We start from the raw sequence: 22,384 nt of genomic DNA, 5'->3' as shown, positions 1-22,384 counted from the left end.
AATCGTATAGTTATATTTTCATACATTTAGTAAATAAACAATGTTTTTATTAATTATATTATGAAATTATAATATATATTATAAGGTAATATTATGAGGTAATAAAACGAATTTTAGGGATGTTCGAATCGAATCGAATATAACTATTCAATTCGAATTTCCGAATTATTTGAATATTTAAGAATTATCCGAAAATTTTTGTACGCGTTGTAACTTTTTAAATTACTCGATTGACAACAAGACAATTTTGATCAACTTTCAAATATTCAATTTTATATGGGGGAGCTGAGTTTTTAAAGTAATCTAAAATAATTTTTTTGTATGTTCGTGTCTGAGCTCTATTTACCTTTGACCAAATTTGATTTATGGGAATAACTATTACAGTTTTAAGTCGCTGAAAAAAAAATTTTGGAATTATTCGTAAATTTTCTAACATTTCAAGAATTTACGAATAATTCGTTCTAAAGATATCGTATACGACAAAAATTAATTTCTTTCAGCTAAATGTATTTTTATTTTCGTTGAACATTGAAATAAACATTTTTTGACTTCGAAGAGCTCAAAAATTTGCCAATCAAATCGTTTTTGAGCTTTCTGAGCTCGAAAAAAGCGGGAAGTTTTCGAGTTGGCCCACTGGGTCAACCGTTTTCAGGTTTTTTTTTCTATTTTTTTCAAAAAAATACACGCTTCTTGACTTAAATTTTAATCATTAATATCGTCGATTTCATAAATTTAAGCCTCAATAAAAAAAAAAAAAAAATTTCACTATTTATTATTTTTTCAAACTAAGACCTATGTGCTAAAGTTATTTTATTATGGTGAAATGTAATTAGACATTTATTTGTCTAGCATAGAAATCTGCCACATAGAAATGTCCTGCATAGAGATATCCTACATAGAGATATCCTGTATAGAGATATCCTACATAGAGATATCCTGCATAGAGATATCCTGCATAGAGATATCCTACATAGAGATGTCCCGCAATAGAAATATTCTGCATAGAAAAGTTTTAACATAGATTTATCTTATAACATAAATGTCCTTCATATAACTATGCTAGCAAGAAATCTACTGCAGGGAGTTATCGCATTATAGATTTATCAGTTGGTACGCTTGTAACCATGGACGGTATGAATCACTTGTTCTGACTGTACCTATGGCTGATAGTAGTAATACGATATAGTCACTTAGTAATGTAGAAAGATGTCAAATTATGAACAGTTGTGTATCGAACCGATGATGTGTATTTGCATACAGTGATTAAGTCGGATATAAAATGTTACATTTGTATTTGTTGCTATTATGAAAAATAGTCACTAATATATTATAACAACAACAATTTAATGCATTAGTATTATATACTTTTTTTAAAATGAGTCAAATTAATTTAGAGCAGTTTGCTTATAATGCCAGTTGAATTTTTGTCTAGCCTTATTTAAGTTTACAATAATTTCAAGTCAGCGATTGTACATTTCCAACATACTTAGTAGCATCGAAAGTTGTAGCAAGTAGAAGTTTATTCTTGTGCGATTTAGTGGTAGCAGTATATTATACCAAATAAACTTTAAACTCGAGTATACAGTGGTACCAACTTTTTTAATTTTTATATCTCTGACGGTAAAGTAGATTTCGAAAGGTAACTCTAACATTATACGCGGGTAGGGATCGGAATAAGAAAATTTAAATTCATATAAAATTTTTATTAAAACATATATTAATAAAAATAAAAACATTAAAATTAATGATTGAGCAAAGATTGTTATTTTGATAACTGTATTTTTTATTTTCTTAATAATAGGTAATCTAATTAACATATTTTTTAATAATTTAAAATATTTTATTGTCATAATGTAATTTTTATTTTACTTATTTAATTATTTACACATAAGTTACATAACAAAAAAAAATAATTGTTAATTGAAAAAAAGAAATTATAAATTATAAAATAATTAATTTACTAATTATATCAATATAATTTAAATAAAATCTTAGTCTTCTTTTTTTTTATCCATAAATTATGGAAAATAGCTTTACACCTAGAATAAGTTAGATTATTAAACAGCTCAAGAAGGTAACTAAAGCTTAGAGGCATGTTGTTGATAGTTGGCAGAAGATGCCTCACAGCGTTATAAGCTGGACAGTCTATAAACAAATGTTCTATAGTTTCAAGTTCATATAAACCACAGCACTGACCAGTTTTTTTTGGATTAACTCGAACTGTTGATTTATTTAGCGTGAAGTACGATGCGTACTTGCTTGCTAATCTCAATTGCACTATCGACCTGACAAGAGCAGTAGATTTAATACAGAAATATTCAGCCCTATCACATTCAACTACTCTATTTATATGTAGTTGACTATATCTAGATGTTCTATCCTTACAAAAGTCAGTTAGGATCAAGTTATAGTTAAATTTCTTAAATACCAACTTTTCTTTCCTATTCCAAGAATCCACCTCCAGATTGTTGAGCAAATTTTCACTAGTTGATATTTTTAGAAACTCCCTAAAGTGTACTATCCAGTTATAGTTCTGCGATGCGTTGGTATTTTCCCTATCCAAAACATCCCATAGAATCCATTAGAATGGGTCAAAAGCCGCATAGAATCCTATAGACTTGTATTGGTTTTTAAGCGGCTTTTGACCCATTCTAATGGATTCTATGGGATGTTTTGGATAGGGTTGCGCCAGCTTGATAAGACGCATTATACAAATTTTTGGCAGATAGTTGTCCTTCGCTTCCAGTACTGGAAGTATTTTAACAAACCATGCCCATGTGTTCTTCATGGCTTGGTACTTCAGAGGTAGAATGCTAAGTTCGAGTCTTATTGCCCAACCTGGCGTACACTTCGGTAGATGTAGTGCTTTTTTGAGGAACCCTACCTGGATTTTGTCAATCATGTCATCATAGCCCATACCCCAAGCTGGAAAGGCGTATAAAGCTACTGACGTCACAATACTGTAATACAGGTTCATAAAGGCCTCCCAGTTTTGACATTTGGTTCTATATAAAATTTCCAAGCTAGCTGCAGTAGCAATATTTGCCTTGGTTACTGCCCCTGACGCCGCAGCACTGCCTAAGGCCGTCGACGATAGCTGTATTCCTAGGTATTTATATGTATTAACCACCTCAATGCTTGCATTATCATACATTCTGAACCGGTGACTAATGTTTTTTGGCTTTCCAGATCTCTTGAAAACCATTATTTTGGTTTTCTCTTTGTTCACTTTCAAGCCTTTTTTATCACAGTATTTTTTTAGTACTTCTAGTTTCTTCTTCAGATCTACATGTGAATTTGCCAGGATAGCCGTGTCATCAGCAAATAGGACAGCTAGTAGGTTATTTATGCCATCAATGTTTAATCCTTCTAGTCCCTCACTTCTAAGATATGCCTCAAAATCACTTATATATATGATGAATAATAACGCACTTAAAGATTCACCCTGGAGTACACCCTCAGTCACACAAAAGCTTTCCGATAGCTTATTACCTACTTTGATTCGTATGTTTGCTCTGTCATATATATATTTCAACACTTTTACAAATCTTGAGCTTACTTTCAGCTTTGCAAGCTCTCGCCATAGCTGCTTATGCGGTACTAGATCAAAAGTTTTCATGAAGTCTACGACAAATAATAATGTCAATCGTATTAAATAATTAAATATACAATAATTATAGAGGAATAAACCTCTGATAGTCTGAAATAATTAACTAAAAATTTGTATTCAAGTACAGGAAAACGGAATATAAATAATAGAAGTAATAAATAAAGTCATAGAACGGATAAGTAAAGAACGTAGAGGTGTAAGCTCATATCTCGTACGTGTATTAGTAGGAAGTATAAATGTATAAGTATATAATTAGAAAGAACGTTGATATGTATAAGTGCATATATTGCATAAGTATGTGTGTGAGCATGAGAATGGTGGGAGAAGTCGAAGAGTAGAGAGTCAGAGATCTTTCTGCCGTCTGATGTAACTTCACTTCTCTCCGAGAACTATTGACGAGCACAACTGTTATTACTGATCAAATCTTATCTATACTTTATAATAAAACTCAGTCTTCAGATAAAAGTAATTTTATCGATTACATCTATCCTTATCCATAATTTCATTATTTCATTAAATAATAATAATAATCATCATCATCATAGTCAACAATAAATTTATCACTGTTTTCAAATTCAAAATTGGTCCCGCGTGACAACGAAATGCCTACTGTCCAGGAGGTGGCGTCAGCTTCGATCCTAGTAACCTCCCAGGGCATAACAACAGTACTAACAGTTGTTGTTTATGAAAGTTGGTACTCATGCTTACACTAGTTTCTTTGACAGTTTAATGTGTATCACGTTTTCGTAGTAAATATAACCTTATAATCCCAGTAAATTTTTGACAGTTCATAATAATATGATAAATGTAAGACACACAATTTACAAAAGAAATTATGTATAAATGTAAATAATGTACTAATCTTCACATCTAATAATTTTTTAATTTGTAAAAAACGTAAATGATTTTTTGTTTAATTTTAATAATTGAAATATAAACTTTCTCGTAATTTTTAGATGTCTTATCTTATTGATGATAAGTATTAATTATTATTATTTATTCAACTCTTTAGTTTGTATTTGTTACCAGTCCAGTTACCAGTATTTAACGAACATTATATAAATTGTAACGGGTTTTTCACCACCGGGGATCTACCGGAGTGAGGTCCGAATACACTTACGATTTTGGCAACCTTGTTCAAATTATTTAAGTTGGGCGCCAGGTGATTTATTAATCACCATTAAACAAATGTCGAAAATATCGGCTCAGGGTGGCGGATCGTGAAAAGGTCAGGCACTTAAGATTACGATAAATGATTGATCAGAATTAAACAAAACAATCAGTCGTATATTGAACAAACAAAATAATTAATCGGTATCACAAATCAAATAATCGGTTTACAAAATAAAATATAAATTGCCGTTGTCGGCTTGACTCGATATAAACAAAAAAAATTGCTCGTAGAAATCGTATTTGATCGAACACAAAGTCAGTTCATTGCTCGAAGAAAACAGTCGGTTGTCAAAATAAAATAAACTTATTTTATTTTTCAAACACACATACAAGGTGCGTATTGACGGAATACTTGACGAGTGACGTCAGAGTATTGTACACGGCAAGACTCGGTTGCCGCAACGAATGAGAAAGAGATAATCCGCAACTCTTAGAAATACTCTAACAAAATAAAATAAAATAGAAATAATATTTTATTTCGGTAACGCGTTAAATTTCACTATCATATAATTGTTACACGTAATTAATTATTTAATTAATAATTATTACGCGAATGCGTCTCACTTGTTCAATAATAAATACACTCGTACACTTATTCAGTTTCGCGCCAATGCTTCGGCTTGTTCTCAAAAGGCGGTTTATTGTTCACTCGGATTAAATCGTCGGTTACTTTAATTAATCGTTGCTTAATACTCGGATTATTCTTCACGACATAAATCGAATTTCAAAAGTCCGAGTCGAAAATGTCCGGTTAGTCGGAGTCGAATTGTTCAAATTACAAAAACGCGGACGTTCAGTACGGAGTCCATCCCGGATCTCTCGTTTCAATCCAAGCGTTGGATCGATACTCGGTTGAAGTCGAAATTTTTGCTCATAGGTGTCACCAGAATTGGCTCACCACATTCATTATATTTCAAATAATGTTGAACCACGGGTCGATGTCGAATTTCCTCATGTTACAAAATATATGTTTATTCCTTGAATGTATACAATAATTTAAATTTCGCGGGTACAGCAGAACCGCCATTTATTCTCTAGTATAAATAAGAGAAGCGCAGAATAGGTTACAAAACAAAGACAGAAATCTTTCTGTCACACAAAAAAAAAGTTAATTAAAAAAAAAAAAACCATGTGGTAAATTGTTTCGAAATTTGGTAGGTAGATATTTTAGATATTATATCATAGACTGAATACTTTTTTTGCCTAAGTTAACTGTGCCATTTTTTTACAAATTATCGACCTCCTATTAAGTTGAATAAAGACAGCCATAAGAGCCCATGTATTTTTCACGAAAGTTTAATTAATTATATTTTTTAAACGGTGTGGTAAAAAATTCTGGTTTTTTGTTTTCAAGGGCTTTTAAAATATAATCTTTGAAATTATCACAATTAAAGTAAGGGTTAACTGTTGGAGGTTTGACTACCAAATTACCTTAAGAAACCTCACATTAAGAGGTAACGGTAACCGATTTTCAATTCAATTTAAGTCACGAACAAACACTGGAAACCTAAAATAAAAAGTCTTTAGCGTTTTTTAAAACTTTAACAGAGGGCTAGAAATTTTGTATTTTCAAAAATTATAATTCGTCTCAGCGAAAAATTGTTTTAAAATTCTCATTTACTCTACGAGCGCAACAAAGACAGTCCCATTTATTTTTCAAAGAGGTCCGGTAGCGTATTCCCTGAACCGTTCCGCACGCTGTCCACATGTCACCCCGGGAAAAAATGATCAGACCTGATCAGACATGAACAGGCATGAGTCTTCAGGCCTGATCAGACATGAAAAATGACCATGCCTGACCAGGCCTGATCAGGCATGGTCAGGCCTGGTCATGCCCATCCGGGTAAAAAAATTATATATAAAAAATGGCCCTATATAATTATATATAATTATTTATAACTATATTCAATTATACATGTATATAATTATTGCTATAAAAATAAAAAAAATAAAAAATTCGGGCGTGTGCAGGATTTGAACCATGGACCTTGCGCTCGAAAGTGTAACTCGCTACCCACTGACCTAAGAGATTTAGTTGAAAAGTAAGTTTCGTATGAACTTCAAGTAATAAAAATCTTATACGTGATAAATTCTTGGTCAACAAAATTTTAGATCTATGAGCAGACATGAACAGCCATGAACAGACATGAACATATATGACCAGGCATGGACAGGTATGATCAGGCCTGAGCGTATTTAACGCTTCAGACATGAACAGGCATGAACAGACATGGCCAGGCATGGACAGGTATGATCAGGCATGAGCGTATTTAATGCTTCAGACATGACCAGGCATGGACAGGTATGAACAGGCATGATCAGACCTGACTGTATTTAACGCTTCAGACATGAACAGGCATGATCAGGCATGGACAGGTATGATCAGGCATGAGCGTATTTAACGCTTCAGACATGATCAGGCATGGACAGGTATGAACAGGCATGATCAGACCTGACTGTATTTAACGCTTCAGACATGAACAGGCATGATCAGGCCTGAGTGTATTCAACGCTTCAGACATGAACAGGCATGGACAGGTATGATCAGGCCTGATCATGTCTAATTTCAGGCCTAATCATACATGAACAGGCATAATCAGGTCTAATTTCAGGCCTGATCATACATGAACAGGCATGGTCAGGTCTGATCATTTTTTCCCGGGACGTTCTTCGTTCCTCCGTTTCTACAAACGTCTCGTTCTCCGTTACCCGCGTTTATTCAAACGTATCATTCTTCGTTCCTCCGTTTCTACAAGTGGCTCGTTTTCCGTTCTTCCGTTTCTACAAATTTTACTTTAACCAAACGTCCGGTTTATCGGAGGGAACTTTATTCAGAGATTACGTTCATCAGAACGGACATGATACATCCATCACGTTCTTCATTCCTGTTTCTCCGAACGTAACTTTTATCTGTCGTTTGTTTATTCATACGTGTCGCTACTTACACTTTTACTTTCGATGCAAATGTGCGTTTCGAGTCACCTCCGTTAGGCACAGGTTGTGGCACCCAATAATTCAAAGTCGAGAATTTTTAATTCTATTGAATTATTTCAAATCATATTTTTATAATTTCAAATAATTCGAAGTTAAGAATTTTAAATTATTTCGAATTATTTTAGATTATAATTTTATGATATGATACAATGTGAAATAATTTAGATTTTTTAAATCATTTCAAATTAGATTTCTTAATCAGGGTTTAATTTGCAATTGCTTCATCTTTTACAGAAAATCTATTTTATTGACTGATTGACACATCAGATAAAAAAAAAGTAAATCGTCACGATTTTAAAGTATTTAATACCTTGAAATTTCAAGTAGCTTAAGCTCGATAACTTTTTTTTCACTTTATGAGTCTGATGAAATAATAATTTCTCACGGAAAAATCGATTTTCTGTAGAAGATTGCAAATTAAAATTAGAAAAAAAAAATACCAGCAATTAAATAACAAAAAAGTAAAAACAATAATTACACATAAAAAAATTTTTTTTTTTTTTTTCGCTTTAGAGGCTTGTAACATTTGTTTGTATTGTAGTTACGAGCACGGCTATTTAGGACAATTTTGTAGGGAATTTGATTTCTTACAAGGGTATGAAAGTCAAAATTTTTTACATGTATTTTCAATGGGAAAATGAACTTGTCAAGCAATAGCTCAATTTTCGAGATTTCGAGCTGATTTTTTTCAGTTCCCAAAGAAACTTTTGAGACTACGAAACCTGAAAAAAAGAAATTTCTTTTTTTCGTCCGTCTTCTTAGGATTACTTCAAAACCGTTCATAATAAAAATTTTTCAAGTTCAAATCTGAAAACTAGAATCTTGAAGCTATGATTCGATTCTTTTGTCTTTGCTGTACGACTATTTTCCTCCGAATTACTTTTTGTCGAAAATCACTTAAAGATTTGGAATTTTTTAATACTCCTTAATTTTCGTGACGGTTGTAATAATTAAAGAAAATTTTTTTTTGTAAGCTCTCGTACATAACTCGTAAATCGCTCGATTTGATTTCAAGTTTGATCAAATCTAAGTCTTTAAAAACTCTTTCGATTGCCGCAATGCACCTGCGAATTGGTTGATTTGTTCCGAAGATATCGTCGGACAAAAATTACTTTTTTTCAGCGAAATGTATATATTTTTGGTGAAGCCGTATTTGAGTTCGAAGAACTCAAAAGTTTACCAATAGTAACGTTTCCAAGCTCTCCGAGTTTGAAAACTGCGAGAAGTTTTGCGGTTAGCTTACAGAGTCAACCGTTTTTCAAAACTTTTTTTTTCCTTATTGACGTAAATATAAGTTCATGTTTTCAATAATAGATTTTGAAGAAATTCCTTTGTTAACAACCCAGGCAGCATTCAAGTCGCAATGGCTGCTTTACGACGTCTTTTTGAAGGCGTCCTCAAGAAGTCTTATAATGACTTCTTAAAGGTGTCATTTTTAAGAACTCTTAAATTGAGAGTTTTTGAAGACTCCATAAATAAGACGTCAGTTTTGTGACGACTAAATGTATTCTGTTTTAAACTTCTTTATGAATTCAAAATTAGGAGCTCCTTAAAGACGTCATGGTAAATTCATACTGAGATCTTACTGAATTCGCTAGGTGGCTCATTCGACATTTTGAGGACTTCTTAAAGACTTCTTTAAGATGTTGATAAAATGTCCAAATCATAAATAGGAATTCATTCAGAACTCATCAAGACGTCATTTTGCTATCTGAGAAGACCAACATTCTTTTGTTTATAGCTTTGCTAACATAATAATATTCGCATAGTTTCTGGATTTTATAATTATACCTTATCCTTATTATTAAGAGTGCAAAACAATTAAATTTGAGTGAATTATTAATAAGAATCGATCCGTCTTTCAACGAAGATTTTTAAGCAAAATTATATAACATTAATCAGAGATATTTACATTGCTAAGCATATGATTTTTTTTTTATTATGATTTGATAATTATAAATAAATGACTTTAGTTACAAAAACGTATATCTCACATTATATAATCGATTAATAATGAATAAACAAGATTTTTTTCCATAAATTGACACTTCAATGCAAATAACTCAAACGTTTTCAGGAATTTTAAAAACTTCATTAAAGATAGTTCCAGAAAAATAAAAAGATCTACAAATAAAGTCTTGTGGTATCAAGCGATGAAACTGATAGTTTTGTCAAGAAAGTCAAACAATATTGAAATTTACGATTAATTTAACTTTGGCCTTGATTAACTTTTGAAAAAGTAGGTATTTCGAAAAATAACAAGACACCTTTTTATATAGAGCGTTCAATTTTCAACGAAAATATCGATCGACCTTTTTATTTTATTAATCCATTAACGACTGAGACAATTCTAAAGCTAAAAAGTAAAATCATTCAAAACACGCCCGGAAAAAAATGCTGCATAAAATTTTATATAATTATATAACATATGTCAAATATTTGACAGCAAAATTTTATAGAATTTCTTACAATTTTATAGAATTCTATAAAATCTTATAAAATTCAATAAAGTAAGATCTGAGTAAGGAAAGTAAAAATTAAATGTAGTTTTCAAAAATTGTGTAAAATTGTATAAAGTTGTACATGATTTCATAAAATTATATAAAATTTTATACAATTTTATAAGACTTTAGAGCGAAATTTTGTAGAATTTCATATAATTTTATATATATATATACTATAGTAAGATCTAAGTAAGGGAAGAACAACTGAGTGAAATTTTATAAAATTGTATGAAATTTTTAACATTTTATACGATTTCATAAAATTATGGAAAATTTTATACAATTTTATAAAGTAACGGAAAAGAAAATTTTTCCGTAATGTCCATTTTTTAAAAACTTTTTTATTAAAAAAATTTAAGTACATAATTCATATAAATAACTCGGCATATATATGTATATATGTGTGTATAAGATAATTCTACTTAGGCAAGATGCGAAAGGCACAGATACGGTTTACATAAAAAGTTATTAATAAAAAATCTCAATTTATATACAACTTTAATTGTATGTAAAATCTTTAATGCAATTTTATGTAAAATATTAGGAAATATAAATTTTTTACTGCACATACATTTGTTCGTGCTCTTCTTTAATTTGTCTGCAACAATTTGATAATTAAAATATATTTCCCATTATAAGGATCGTTTTCAAATAAATATTTCTATCAAATCGTCTATAAATCTTAAAAAAAAAGTTAAAAAATAAATTCATCAAGTCCATACAGATATTTACATATTTTTCATCGATTTTTTTCATATTAAATACAGTATAAGCCAATATAATTTTAAATAATAATTAATAGTAATAATTATAATAATAAAATGGCAATTATAAATCGATTGTCGTCTTGGCACAACCAAATTATCACTTAAAATTTTTTTACTTGTTCATATAAGAATCAAAGAGATACTTTTTTTAACAAGGCACTTAATTTACTATTTCACTAGGTCGTATTTTTACACTATTTTTATTTCTTATATAAATGTAATTGCACAACTCAAGTGCAAAAGCGCTGAGGGTGCTTTATGAGCGCTCTAATTTTTTTTTTCTCCAATCAATACAAAACTAATCTCAATACTGTTAACTAAAGCGACGGTAAATTACTTTTCTTAATATCATAAACTTGTAGACGGCATTGTCATTATATTATTTTTTATAATAATTAAGCGGTTATATAAAGCCGCCATTATCATAAAAAATAAAAATAATATAAATTCTCTATATACAATTTGATCAACTTCCATATTTATAATAAATTTCAATACATTAAAATTTGTTTTAAGAAGCTACCGTTCAAAATTAATACATCATTTGTGATTAATTATTGATGACTTAATAAAACTTTTATGGAAAGTTTATAAAATACCACGTTATATTATGGACGATATATTTATGAAATGATATCTATTTGAATTCTAAAAAATATTTAATCCATCGATTATAGAATTTCTTGTGTGGTATCGGCTTTGGATCCGTTGAATCTGGCAGTACTGGCAAGGGAACCATCATTTCCATTGTTCGTGTTATTGTCGATGTTGTTGTTGTTGACCTGGCCATTTGTAAATGATGTCATTTCCATTGACGGTTGTTGTCCGTTCTATTCAGAAATATGTGTGTTGTTCGTTCGCTTCGTTTTTCAGATCTAGCAGAGGAGGCGTGTAGGCATAGTAATGTATCGTGTGTTGTGTTTATTTCATATGATTTTTATTTTTGAAAATGAAGTTAAATGAAGAGAGCAAAAATATTAAAAGAAGGAAAAGTTAACAAGGAAAAAACGTTTCAAAGATTGCTTAGATAAGCTTGGGCTACAAGCATTTAAATGTTTGGACGTCGAGTAAAGGATCTTGATATGTACATGCAACTTTGAAAAAAAAAAATTTTTTTTTTGTTTAGTTGAGTTTAAAATTAACATCGCAATTGTTGGTAATATAATCAGTGTAATTGTCGTGATCCTTGACTCCCGTCTTCGCAAGATCTCAGTATCACTGAGATTGAATTACGAACCTTGGGTTGAATTGTATTATCCGAGTTGTCAAGAACAGCAAGAGGATTCGATGTGATGTTAATCTTAGAATCCGTTACACTGCCATTCATAACTATACCATTCGCTATAGATTTGCCTATGAAAAAAAAAAATCCATTTCATTAGATTAACAATTAATAATTATAAAATTAAAAATATCATTTTACCTTCATTTTGTGAAGACTCACGATTTTGTTTAATTCTGCTTTTCTTATAAATAACTACAATTGCACTTAATGCGCCCAAAAGAGTAATACTTCCTAATGTGCCACCGATTATTGCATATAAAGTACCATTATGACTGTTTCTAGTACTTTGAGATCCTACACCCGGCAAAATTTGTTGTATTGGAGGTGGTTCTGTAATAGCTTTTAATGTTTTTTGACGAACAATTTTTGAAAATTCCGAAGCAGCATCCACAGAAAAACTTTGAATTTTAAATTCATAGATTGTGTCTGATTGTAAATGAGAAATCGTAATATTAGTAGAATTTTTTCCTTCAACTGTTGTTTTAATGTAGTCTCCAGCTGATGTTGAAGCACGATGATAAACATAAAATCCATCGATATCAACCGTTTTGTCAGGATTTTGCCAAATAAGAAGTACACGATCTGGACCAAGTGCTTCCGTATTTGTTAATAATGGAATGGGCATTTTATTTGTTTCAAAACCTGCCATACGAGTAAGATGGAATCGCTCGGAATTTTCACTAGGTTTATTATCATTATTAGAATATACTGCAGCAATTCTAAATCGATATGTATGATCTGGTTGTAAATCTGTAACCTCAAATGATCTAATATGATTTGGAATTTCCATATTTGCAGTATTCCATTTAGACGACTGTTTACCATTTTTTTTCGGTCCAAGTTCTCGATACTGAACTTTGAAAAACTGAATAGGAAGACCAGTTTTTTCAGGTACAGACCACCGAACCATTACAGAAACATCAGAAAGACGAGTAACTTCTGGTGGATTTGGCGGAACAAGTTCAGTTCCTTTACGATTGGTTTTTTCGTTTTTTCTTCTTCCGCCACCTTTAGTATGTTTATGAACATTTCCAGATGTACCGTGTGATCCCTGATGTAAATTCATGTCACCACCACTTATATGCTGTTTAGGATTTACTTTTAAAAGATTATATCCTGAATAAGATCCGTACTCATTGCTAGCAACGCATTGAACAATTCCCGCATGTTTTTTCTCCACTGGATCTACAGTTAGTTTTGAACCTCTAATTTCAACACTAGAACTTGGTTCAAGTGTTTCACCGTTTATTAACCACTCAATTGTTGGTTCAGGTACACCAGTCACATTGCAAAATAGTTCAAGATAACCATCTTCAGAAAATGTCGATGCTCTTGGTCCTTTAATAACTCTGGGTGGTTCAACGACTTTTAAAATTATAGAAGTTTTTATTTTATCATTATCATTTGACCAAACACATTGATATTCTCCTCTATCTGATGGTTGTACATTAACAATGCTTAATCCTGAACTCTTATATTGTGAATACAGAGGTAAAGATCCTGCGAACCTTGACCATGATAATTTAGGGATTGGATAACCCGCACCAAAACATTCTAAACTTATATTACTGTTTTTTAATGCTTTATATTCTGTTTGTGGTTGTTTAGTCCAAAAAGGAGAAATATTGTTTTTCTCGATATAAACTTGTAATTTTGTTTGATAATTGCTTCTATAAGTTTGAGTTACAATATAATTATCAGCAGTACAATGATAATTTCCAGAATCTGAAACTTGAGCATTTTCAATAATAATCGTTTTATCACCGGTAAGATTTATATTTTTTAGTAATATATCATTTTTATAAAATTGAACAATTGCTTCTGGTGATGAGTAAGGTACTGGACATGTTATTGGAACAGTATTTCCAACTGGAACACGTATTTCTACATCACTTTTGTCAGTAAATTTATCAATTTTTGCAAGACTTAGTCTGCCTGGTTCAGATGCAAGACCACTTGTACCTAAAATAAAATTATCAATAATCAATCTTTTATAAAAATTTTGAGTATTTATTTTAAAATAATATTTAAAATAATTACCGTAAAATGCGATACATCTGTAATCACCTGCTTTAGATTCATCGTCAAAGGTAACGACAAATTTTGAAGTTTTGCCTCCGCTATTAGGAAGATTTATAAGAGGACCCCAGTGTTTGGAATTTAGCGGACGATGACGCCAAGCAAATTTATCAGCTTCTAAGTTTAAACTGCATTCAAAGTCTACCTCGTCACCGAGAGGAGCAGCTAAAGGCTGAGGATGTCGAGTAAACGACATTCCGGATTCTTGTCGAAAAGCTGTATAATAAAATCATTCAATTTATTCAATTATTAATATTTTTTACAAAATAATGAAATGTTATTATTTATTTACCTGATACATTGTAAATCAAGGACAATCGAAATATTGTGATAATACCGATAACTTTGAATGTTAACTGTCTCATCCTGATACATTCTAAAATAAAATAGAAATCAATTAAGTAATATATATGTATATTTATATATAAACAAATCGTTTCGTATTACGTGAATTTGTGTCAATGTACCATCAAGGGAATTTAACTTTAGAAACTACCCATTTTGTCTTTTTCTCTTACTCTAAAGTCTTCTTTATTTACTTTTGCTTTGAGTTCACGTAGATATAGAAATAGATACTTACGCTCCGAACATAGTCATGAGTAATCGAATGAGTCGTAATTTAGCAAATACGATTTATAAAAAGAAAGAAGAAAATTTTTTAAATTTGATAACAGTTTAATATTTTTTTTTTTTAATACTCCCAATTAGACTGATTTGAAAAAAAAAGTAATATACAATTGGAATCTTGTAACCTTATTTGGTAAAGAATAGAGTATAACATTTTCCACATGAACGGTTCTACACCCACATAGCTGCTTATGTTAACCACCACAATGGTGCATAATCTCAATATCAAGAGAAAGCCAAACAAAAAAGAACGAGAATGATGATGAAAGAAAGAGACTGACTGCAAGAAAAATGTTTAATAATTGGGCAATATCATTAAGTGTAGGTAGTATCATTCTTAGACATTTATCATATATTTTATTCTTCGTTCACTTTTGCTAAAATTTTTTTCTTTATTTTGTTATTGAATCTAACGGATTCATATAGAATATTTTGGTGAATTAAATCAAACAAAAAAATAATATTAAATCTAAGGGCTTTGGAATATTAAAATTTTAGAAGTTATGCAACATGATATAGATGAAGAAATGGCAAAGAAACCCTTTTTCTCTTTTTATGAATATACAAAAAAAGCATGTAATAGCGTTTTCGAGCTCGAAAACGCTATTACATGCAATTGCTTTTTTTATAAGCTTTTCAAGCTTTAACAAGTTACGTTTTATTCTAAAGTTTGAAAATTTAAGAATCGAAAATCATTAATAAAGATGCGGTTTTTAAATTTTAATTCCCGATTATGTTCAATAAAATAAATGTATTGAGGCAAAAATCAATTTCAGTGATCAAAATCAAGATTTAAATAAGTTTTAACTCAGATCAGAGTAATAATATATGAAATATCCGAGAAAAATATTAAAAACTGTGTTTTTTCAATTTTTTTGTTGATAATATGATTAAACTAAGGAACGAGTTAGATGGCATTGTATGATGATCGAAAGAGACTTTAAAGAGGAAGAGTTGGTATGATTTCAGACACATTTTAGTGCATTCTATTACAATTTTTCCGGAAAAAATAACATGAAATGTTATTTTTTTAACTTTTCAACGCTGATATCTTTTGAACTAATCGATCGATTTTGACGTATGAGGTGGTAATCGGCGCGTTTCGTTGAATTCTGGATCTGATTAAAATTTAAAACCGATCGGTTCAGCCGTTTCGAAGATATTTGAAAAAACCTGTTTTTCACCATTTCTTTCTCCAACGATATCTCTCGAACGCATTAACCGATTGAGATGGTTGAGGCAGCAATCGACGCGTTTTTCTATGTTCTAGAGCTGATTAGATTTTGAAGTCGATCGTTTGAGTCGTTTATGAGAAATTGAAAAAAACTTTAAAAAAAATTTTTTTTTTTTTTTTCTTCGTGATTCGCAAATATTTGCGAGTCTATTTGATCAAACGATCTGAAATTTTCAGCCATCCAAATCGGTTCATTAGTTCAAAAGTTATAGACCGTTCACACACACACACACACACACAGGCATACAGACACTCGGACATCATTCTGAAAATAGTCAGAATAGCTTCGAAGGGCCTCAAAATGCCATCTGATCAGTTTAAAACCAAGTGTGTGGTCGAAATTAACACACTTGCCGAATAACATTGAAATCTATAGATTTTTAATATCCATAAGCAATCTATAGATTTTTAACACACCGTGAAACGTGTTTTAAATGACTACAAAAAACTATAGTTTTGTTTATGGCTTTAAACATAGAACACATTTAATATGTGTTAATATAATACACTTATAACACCCTTGGTTTTAGAGTGATGAAAACTCGATTTTCAAAAATCGATTACGACTCATATCTTATCAAATTTTAAAATCAATTGGATTAGTAGCTTACTAACGATTTTTTTTTTAACTGTAAAACTAATTTACCGATTGATCTCAATAACAAACCAGATTGAAATCTTGTTGATTGCTTTCAATTGCTGTAAAAACACTCGTAAGCGGTCAATTCGTTCAAGAGATAGTACGAAACAATTTAGTTTACACACACACTTCGACATTCGGAAATTATTAAAAACTATTTCTTAAACTTCGGAAAGTAGATATCTTTATCAATTAATTAATTATTGTTCAATAAAATCAAGCTTTATATTATTCCAGTGTTTCATTCATTTCCTCACCTCTCTCGCAATAATTTTACAAACGACCCTGATTTGTATAAATTTAACATCTCCGGTTCTGGAAGGCCGAGTCCATCTTCCACTGACGCCCTTCTTTATTCGACATTAATAAAAAGGGGTGACCAGGCTTGATAAAAGGGAAATCCTCTGTTATAAATTGAACTGAAATTAAGAACTTCCCTTGTTGAAAGAAGAAAAAAAAACTGTCTATCGGTTGACCCTGCGGGCCAACCCGAAAACTTCCCACTGTTTTCGAGCTCCTTGAGCTTGAAAATACTTTGGTATGCCATTGTTTTCGAAAAAAAACGTTTTTAACTTTTTTTTTTTTTTTTCCAATGATATTTCGGACGAATTGACCGATTAAGACGGTTGAGGTGGCAATCGACGCGTTTTGTCGAGTTCTAGAGCTGATTAAATTTGGAATCGATTAATCTAGTCGTTTTTGAGATATTTAAAAACTAAAAAAAAAAAATTTTCTTTCAATTCTTTCGACAACGATTTCTCTTGAAAGAATAAACCGATTTCGACGGTTGAGGTGGCATTCGGCGCGGCTTATAAAGTTTTAGAGCTGATTAGAATTCGGAATCAATCCATCGAGCATATTACAAGTTATCCAAAAAAATCATTTTTGAATGAATTTTATTTTTGGAATATCTCCGAACGCACCTTACCGATCAAATTCAATTTTTTACAGCTTTTAGATATTGACAAGCCGCGTCGAATGCCACCTTGGCGATCAAAATCGGTTAATCCGTTCAAAAGTACCAGAATATTTACATACATACGTACGTACGTACACACATACATACACTCGGACATCATCTTGAAATTATTTAGAATAGCTCTCTAGAACATCGAAACGTCAATATCTGTTAAAAATTCGAAGTTCGAAAATCGGACCGAAACAAATAACTTCCCGAATTTTGGAAAATTTCCAATTTTCTTAGCGGGAAGTTAAAAAAAAATTGAAATCACTGTTAGTGTTGATCTATTGATCATTAAAATATTAAAATTTTATTGACTCGAAATTTTTTAATTTCAAACTTTTTTATGTGAAAATTAAAAATTATTTTTAAAATAATGGAATTTTTACGGATGTTGACGTTTGGGCCAAGAAAGTATTGAAATGACGAAGTAAGTAAATATTTCAAATTTCACAAACGAATCAATCAATTAAAATGGGGATTATTATAGAAATCGAAAGAATTCATTAAAATTTATATTTCGTGAAACTTTTTAGAAACATCTCTAAGAGATACCTTTGATCAAAAACTTAAAAATCATTGTTTAGCTTATTTTATTTAAATAACTACGAAAATCATTGAAAAAATAATATTTTGGTTTGCAAAACCCATAAATTTTCATTTTTTAAATAAATCCTACTGACCTTAGACATTCGTAAATTAATAAATATAAAAAAATATACATCATCAATTAGATTAGGAAAAATTGAATTATTTTTAAGATTTATCGTTTACAAGATCTTTTGAATGAATTTTTATTTAGATGATCTTTTCCACAATCCAAGGATATCGAAAAAAAATTTCAAATAACATGAGATGTTAAAACTATGCAGATCCGTAGCTCCGAAATAATTAAAAAAAAAAAAAAAAAAAAAACCGCAGTAGAATCATTTTTTTCAAATTTCGTTCATATGATTTGTTTAATAAATTTGCCAATTGTGATGATTTTTGTGGCAATCAAAAACACTAAGATGAAGAGTGATTTTGAGACTGATCGGTCTGGTTATGAGTTGTGGGTAATCCAAAAAACGATTTATTCTTTTTACTTTTTTTTAAATTTAATCTCTTGAATAATTTAAAATCTACTTGATCGATTAATCTCGAAGTATTTTATTTTATAATTCAATTGCTTTAAAATTATATCTTTTATCAGTTCATAAAAGTAAAAGATGGAAATTTTAAAGACAATAATTTTTACTCTAAAAAAAAATACTGAAATGCGCTCCAGTATTTATATATTTATTATTAAGATATTTTTTCACCTTATTAATTTTTTTGATACCGAATCTTTATTTTTATTTTTGAGCAAACAGGTGTAAATAGCAAACAACATTATATTATGGAATTTGAGAACAATCAATAACACATTTTGAATTTATTTCGTATTTAATAGATGTGTCAAATGAGAGTAAAAAAAAAAAGTAATATTATATTGTTAGCTATTAAATCAAAGGAAGTACACTTGAGTCATGCCATGTGTGTTACTGGATACCCAATGTAAAAAAAAAATTTTTTTCTTTCTCTTTTTCCCATCATCGACCGTAACAATCGATGAGTTCCTGTTGTTCTTTTATTTACTTCTTGATTCCCACGAGGTTTAAGGAAGTTTCTTCATTAATATACTTTTCCGCAACTTAAAATTACACAGGTGTGACAATCAATAGAACCAAGAAGATTATTTTCATAAAATTTTTTTAATACCAATTAAACTTGAAATTTTGAAATATTCAGAAATGTCCAAATAATAACTACAAACTATAATACACGCTTGTCAATAAATTAAATCTTTTTTTTTCTTAGTTAGTCCAGCAACTGAGGACTAACGCCGTGACACGATAAATTTGAAAAACGTTTTTTACAATTTATTTTTTAATATGAAATTTTTTTTGAATACATTTATATTGTGATGAAAAAAAATAATAATAATAGACAAATAATGAATAAATTATTTACCCTTTTGTGATAATCTTGTCAATATTGCCCTTGTTTATTTATCTATTAAGTTTTAATTTTCCACAATAAGTCACAAATAATTTCACAAATGTATTATAAACTTACTCCATTTTCTTGGCTCTACCTCTTTCTTAAACTTTTTTGATTCAACTTTTTTTTTTTACTCGAATTCCGTGGCTTACGGTCAACGCGGCGTTGCCGAGCGACACACACTCTACTCACTTGTATTTCGCGACGATGGTTCTTGGCGTCTTGGCGTCCAACACATCGTTGGAATGCAGACCGACAGGTTTTGAAGGCACGCTGCTGAAGACTAAGCTAAAAATTTAAGAGTTTCTGACTCTGAGTCTCTCTGAGTGGTGTGCTGCCTCTATTTTCTCGCGGGTGTTTTACTGTGATAGTGTTCCTTCATATTTTAAACGCAACGCCACCTGGGTTTCCGCTTACACCCACGTATAAGTATAACAACATGGTGTGTTCTGGCGGTTCTGGCACATGGTTCAATTGGGACAATAGCCAATAAAGAGGAAAAAAATCATGCTGTCTTCTGTTTCTTTCAATTCTTTGTTGTACTTGAACAATATTGTGTGGGAATTTTTATATTATTTCTTATTATAAATAAATAAAAATTAAGGTCAAAATTTAAGATTTTAATCACGGTAAAAATATAAATTATATACCTCTTTTAAAATATGTCGCGTTAAATTGTAAAATAATCGAGTTTTAAAATTATGACATGAGTAAAAAAATTATTAATTCACAAAAATTTTAATTTACGAAAAAAACCTATTATAACGAAATTATTTATTTTTAAAAATGTTCGTAGAAATAATCATATTTGAAAAATAGAATGATTTTATTGCAATATCAATAAAAATAAATAATAAACTTGAATATTTCGTAAAAAATGTTTAAATTGATTGAAATAAAACGAAAAGTAAAAAAAAAGAAAATTATCGAGCAACTTAAAAAAAAATATATTATTATTTATTGCACGACTCGTTCGTGCTTTACGATCGAAAAATTTTTTTTCGCCTCACTTCGGTAACTAATCAATTATTATACCCTTGTTAGTTTACGGAATTAAGATGGTTTGCATACTATTTTGAAGAAAATTTAATGGAGATTAATTCCATACTTTTCAAAAATTTATTTAGTTGAATAAAAACGGAAAAAACATCAAAAATAGTTTTAAAAAATTTCCTGTCCGTTAAGTATGAAACCCGTATACACGATAACTTGCGAAAAAATGCAGTAATTGAATCAAATTTTTTTAAAAAAAATTCTTTGAAATAATTGTAGGTCTCCTATTGCAAATGGCTAGGTAACTCAGTGTCGTTTAATTACAATTAATGAAAGAATAAAAAAGGCTGTATAACTATATATCTATATATCTATGTAAAACTAACATGGATGGTGATATATCTATACATTATACGGACATTTATTCCGCTAGGGGCGCTTGTGCATTACCGTCCTAGAACAGCTGTTTTTTTTGCTAATTGGTAGGCCTGAATTTTTTTTCAATTCAATTTTTTTTTATTTTTGTTTTTATTTACGTTTATTTTTTTTTTGTTATTAATCGAGATATTTTGAATAAGTTCTTTTATAATTATAAAAAAATAATAACATAATAAAAAACAAGACAAGTTTTAATGAAAGAGAATTGTATATATTTTAAATTTATTCGCACTTCCCGCCATTTTTAACTTCCCGCTAAGAAAATTGTAAATTTTCAAAAATTCGGGAAGTTATTGGTTTCAGTCCGATTTACGAAAATCGAATTTCCATCAGATGTCGACGTTTCGAGGTCCTAGGAAGCTATCCTGACTAATTTCACGATGATGTCCGAGTGTATGTATGTGTGTACGTACGTACGTATGTATGTATGTAAATATTCATAACTCTTGAACGGATGAACCGATTTTGATCGTTGAGGTGTCATTCGACGCGGCTTGTTAATGTCTTGAGGCCGTATAAATTTGAACTTAATCGGTAGAGTGCGTTCAGAGATATTTCAAAAATAAAATTTTTTCGAAAATGTTTTATTTGGATAACTTTTAATTTGCTCGATGGATTTATTCCAAAATCTAATCAGCTCTAAAACTCTATAAGCCGCGTCGAATGCCACCTCAACCATCAAAATCAGTTCATTCGTTCAAGAGAAACCGTTGACGAAAGAATTCAAAAAAAATTTTTTCCTTGGTTTTTTTGAAATTTCTCAAAAACGGCTGAATAAATCAATTTCAAAATTCGACCAGCTTTAGAACTTGATAAAACGCGTCGATTGCCACCTCAACCATCAAAATCGGTTAATTCGTTCGCGAGATATCGTGGAAGAAAGAAATGCTAAAAAATGGTTTTTTACAAAACAATGGCATACAAAAGTAATTGCGAGCTCGAAGAGCTCGAAAATATATTCACAATAATGTTTTCGAGCTCAGCGAGCTCGGAAACAGCGGGAAGTTTTGGGGCTGGCCCGCAGGGTCAACTGACAGACCGATTTTTTTTTATTGTT

General features: G+C 30.4%; 1 protein-coding gene across 4 annotated transcripts; it reads right to left on the bottom strand.

Moving 5' to 3' along the window:
- Nucleotides 1-10,607: 10,607 nt before the first annotated feature.
- Nucleotides 10,608-20,204, bottom strand: LOC130669621 (interference hedgehog-like). Of its 4 annotated transcripts, none has more exons than XM_057472609.1 (6): nucleotides 20,089-20,204; nucleotides 14,705-14,788; nucleotides 14,401-14,628; nucleotides 12,472-14,295; nucleotides 12,286-12,401; nucleotides 10,608-11,878 (listed from the first exon to the last, which is right to left on the bottom strand). In XM_057472609.1, exons 1-6 carry the CDS (start codon nucleotides 20,132-20,134, stop codon nucleotides 11,720-11,722), a joined length of 2,457 nt encoding a protein of 818 aa, XP_057328592.1. In that variant the 5' UTR covers nucleotides 20,135-20,204; the 3' UTR covers nucleotides 10,608-11,719. The 4 variants fall into 4 exon arrangements, with proteins under 4 accessions (XP_057328592.1, XP_057328593.1, XP_057328591.1 ...); XM_057472610.1 differs by having other exon boundaries at nucleotides 14,374-14,628; nucleotides 19,867-20,191; XM_057472608.1 differs by having other exon boundaries at nucleotides 14,374-14,628; nucleotides 20,089-20,161.
- Between the last annotated feature and the right edge of the window lie 2,180 nt (nucleotides 20,205-22,384).

This window comes from Microplitis mediator, chromosome 6 (genome assembly GCF_029852145.1).
Source record: "Microplitis mediator isolate UGA2020A chromosome 6, iyMicMedi2.1, whole genome shotgun sequence".
In the NCBI taxonomy this organism is placed as follows: Eukaryota; Metazoa; Arthropoda; class Insecta; order Hymenoptera; family Braconidae; genus Microplitis; species Microplitis mediator.
The sequence above is the reverse complement of the archived record's forward strand: the minus strand, read 5'-3'. Positions and strand labels throughout refer to the sequence as shown.

What these genes read in the sequence shown, in the direction of transcription:
- LOC130669621 (XM_057472608.1), bottom strand. Translation starts at nt 20,134, where the DNA reads ATGTGTTGGACGCCAAGACGCCAAGAACCATCGTCGCGAAATACAA. An exon ending in TGAGTCTTCACAAAATGAAG is followed by an intron (nt 12,402 to 12,471) that starts GTAAAATGATAT and finishes TTTTTTTCATAG; the next exon opens with GCAAATCTATAGCGAATGGT. An exon ending in ATAATACAATTCAACCCAAG is followed by an intron (nt 11,879 to 12,285) that starts GTTCGTAATTCA and finishes ATTTCTGAATAG; the next exon opens with AACGGACAACAACCGTCAAT.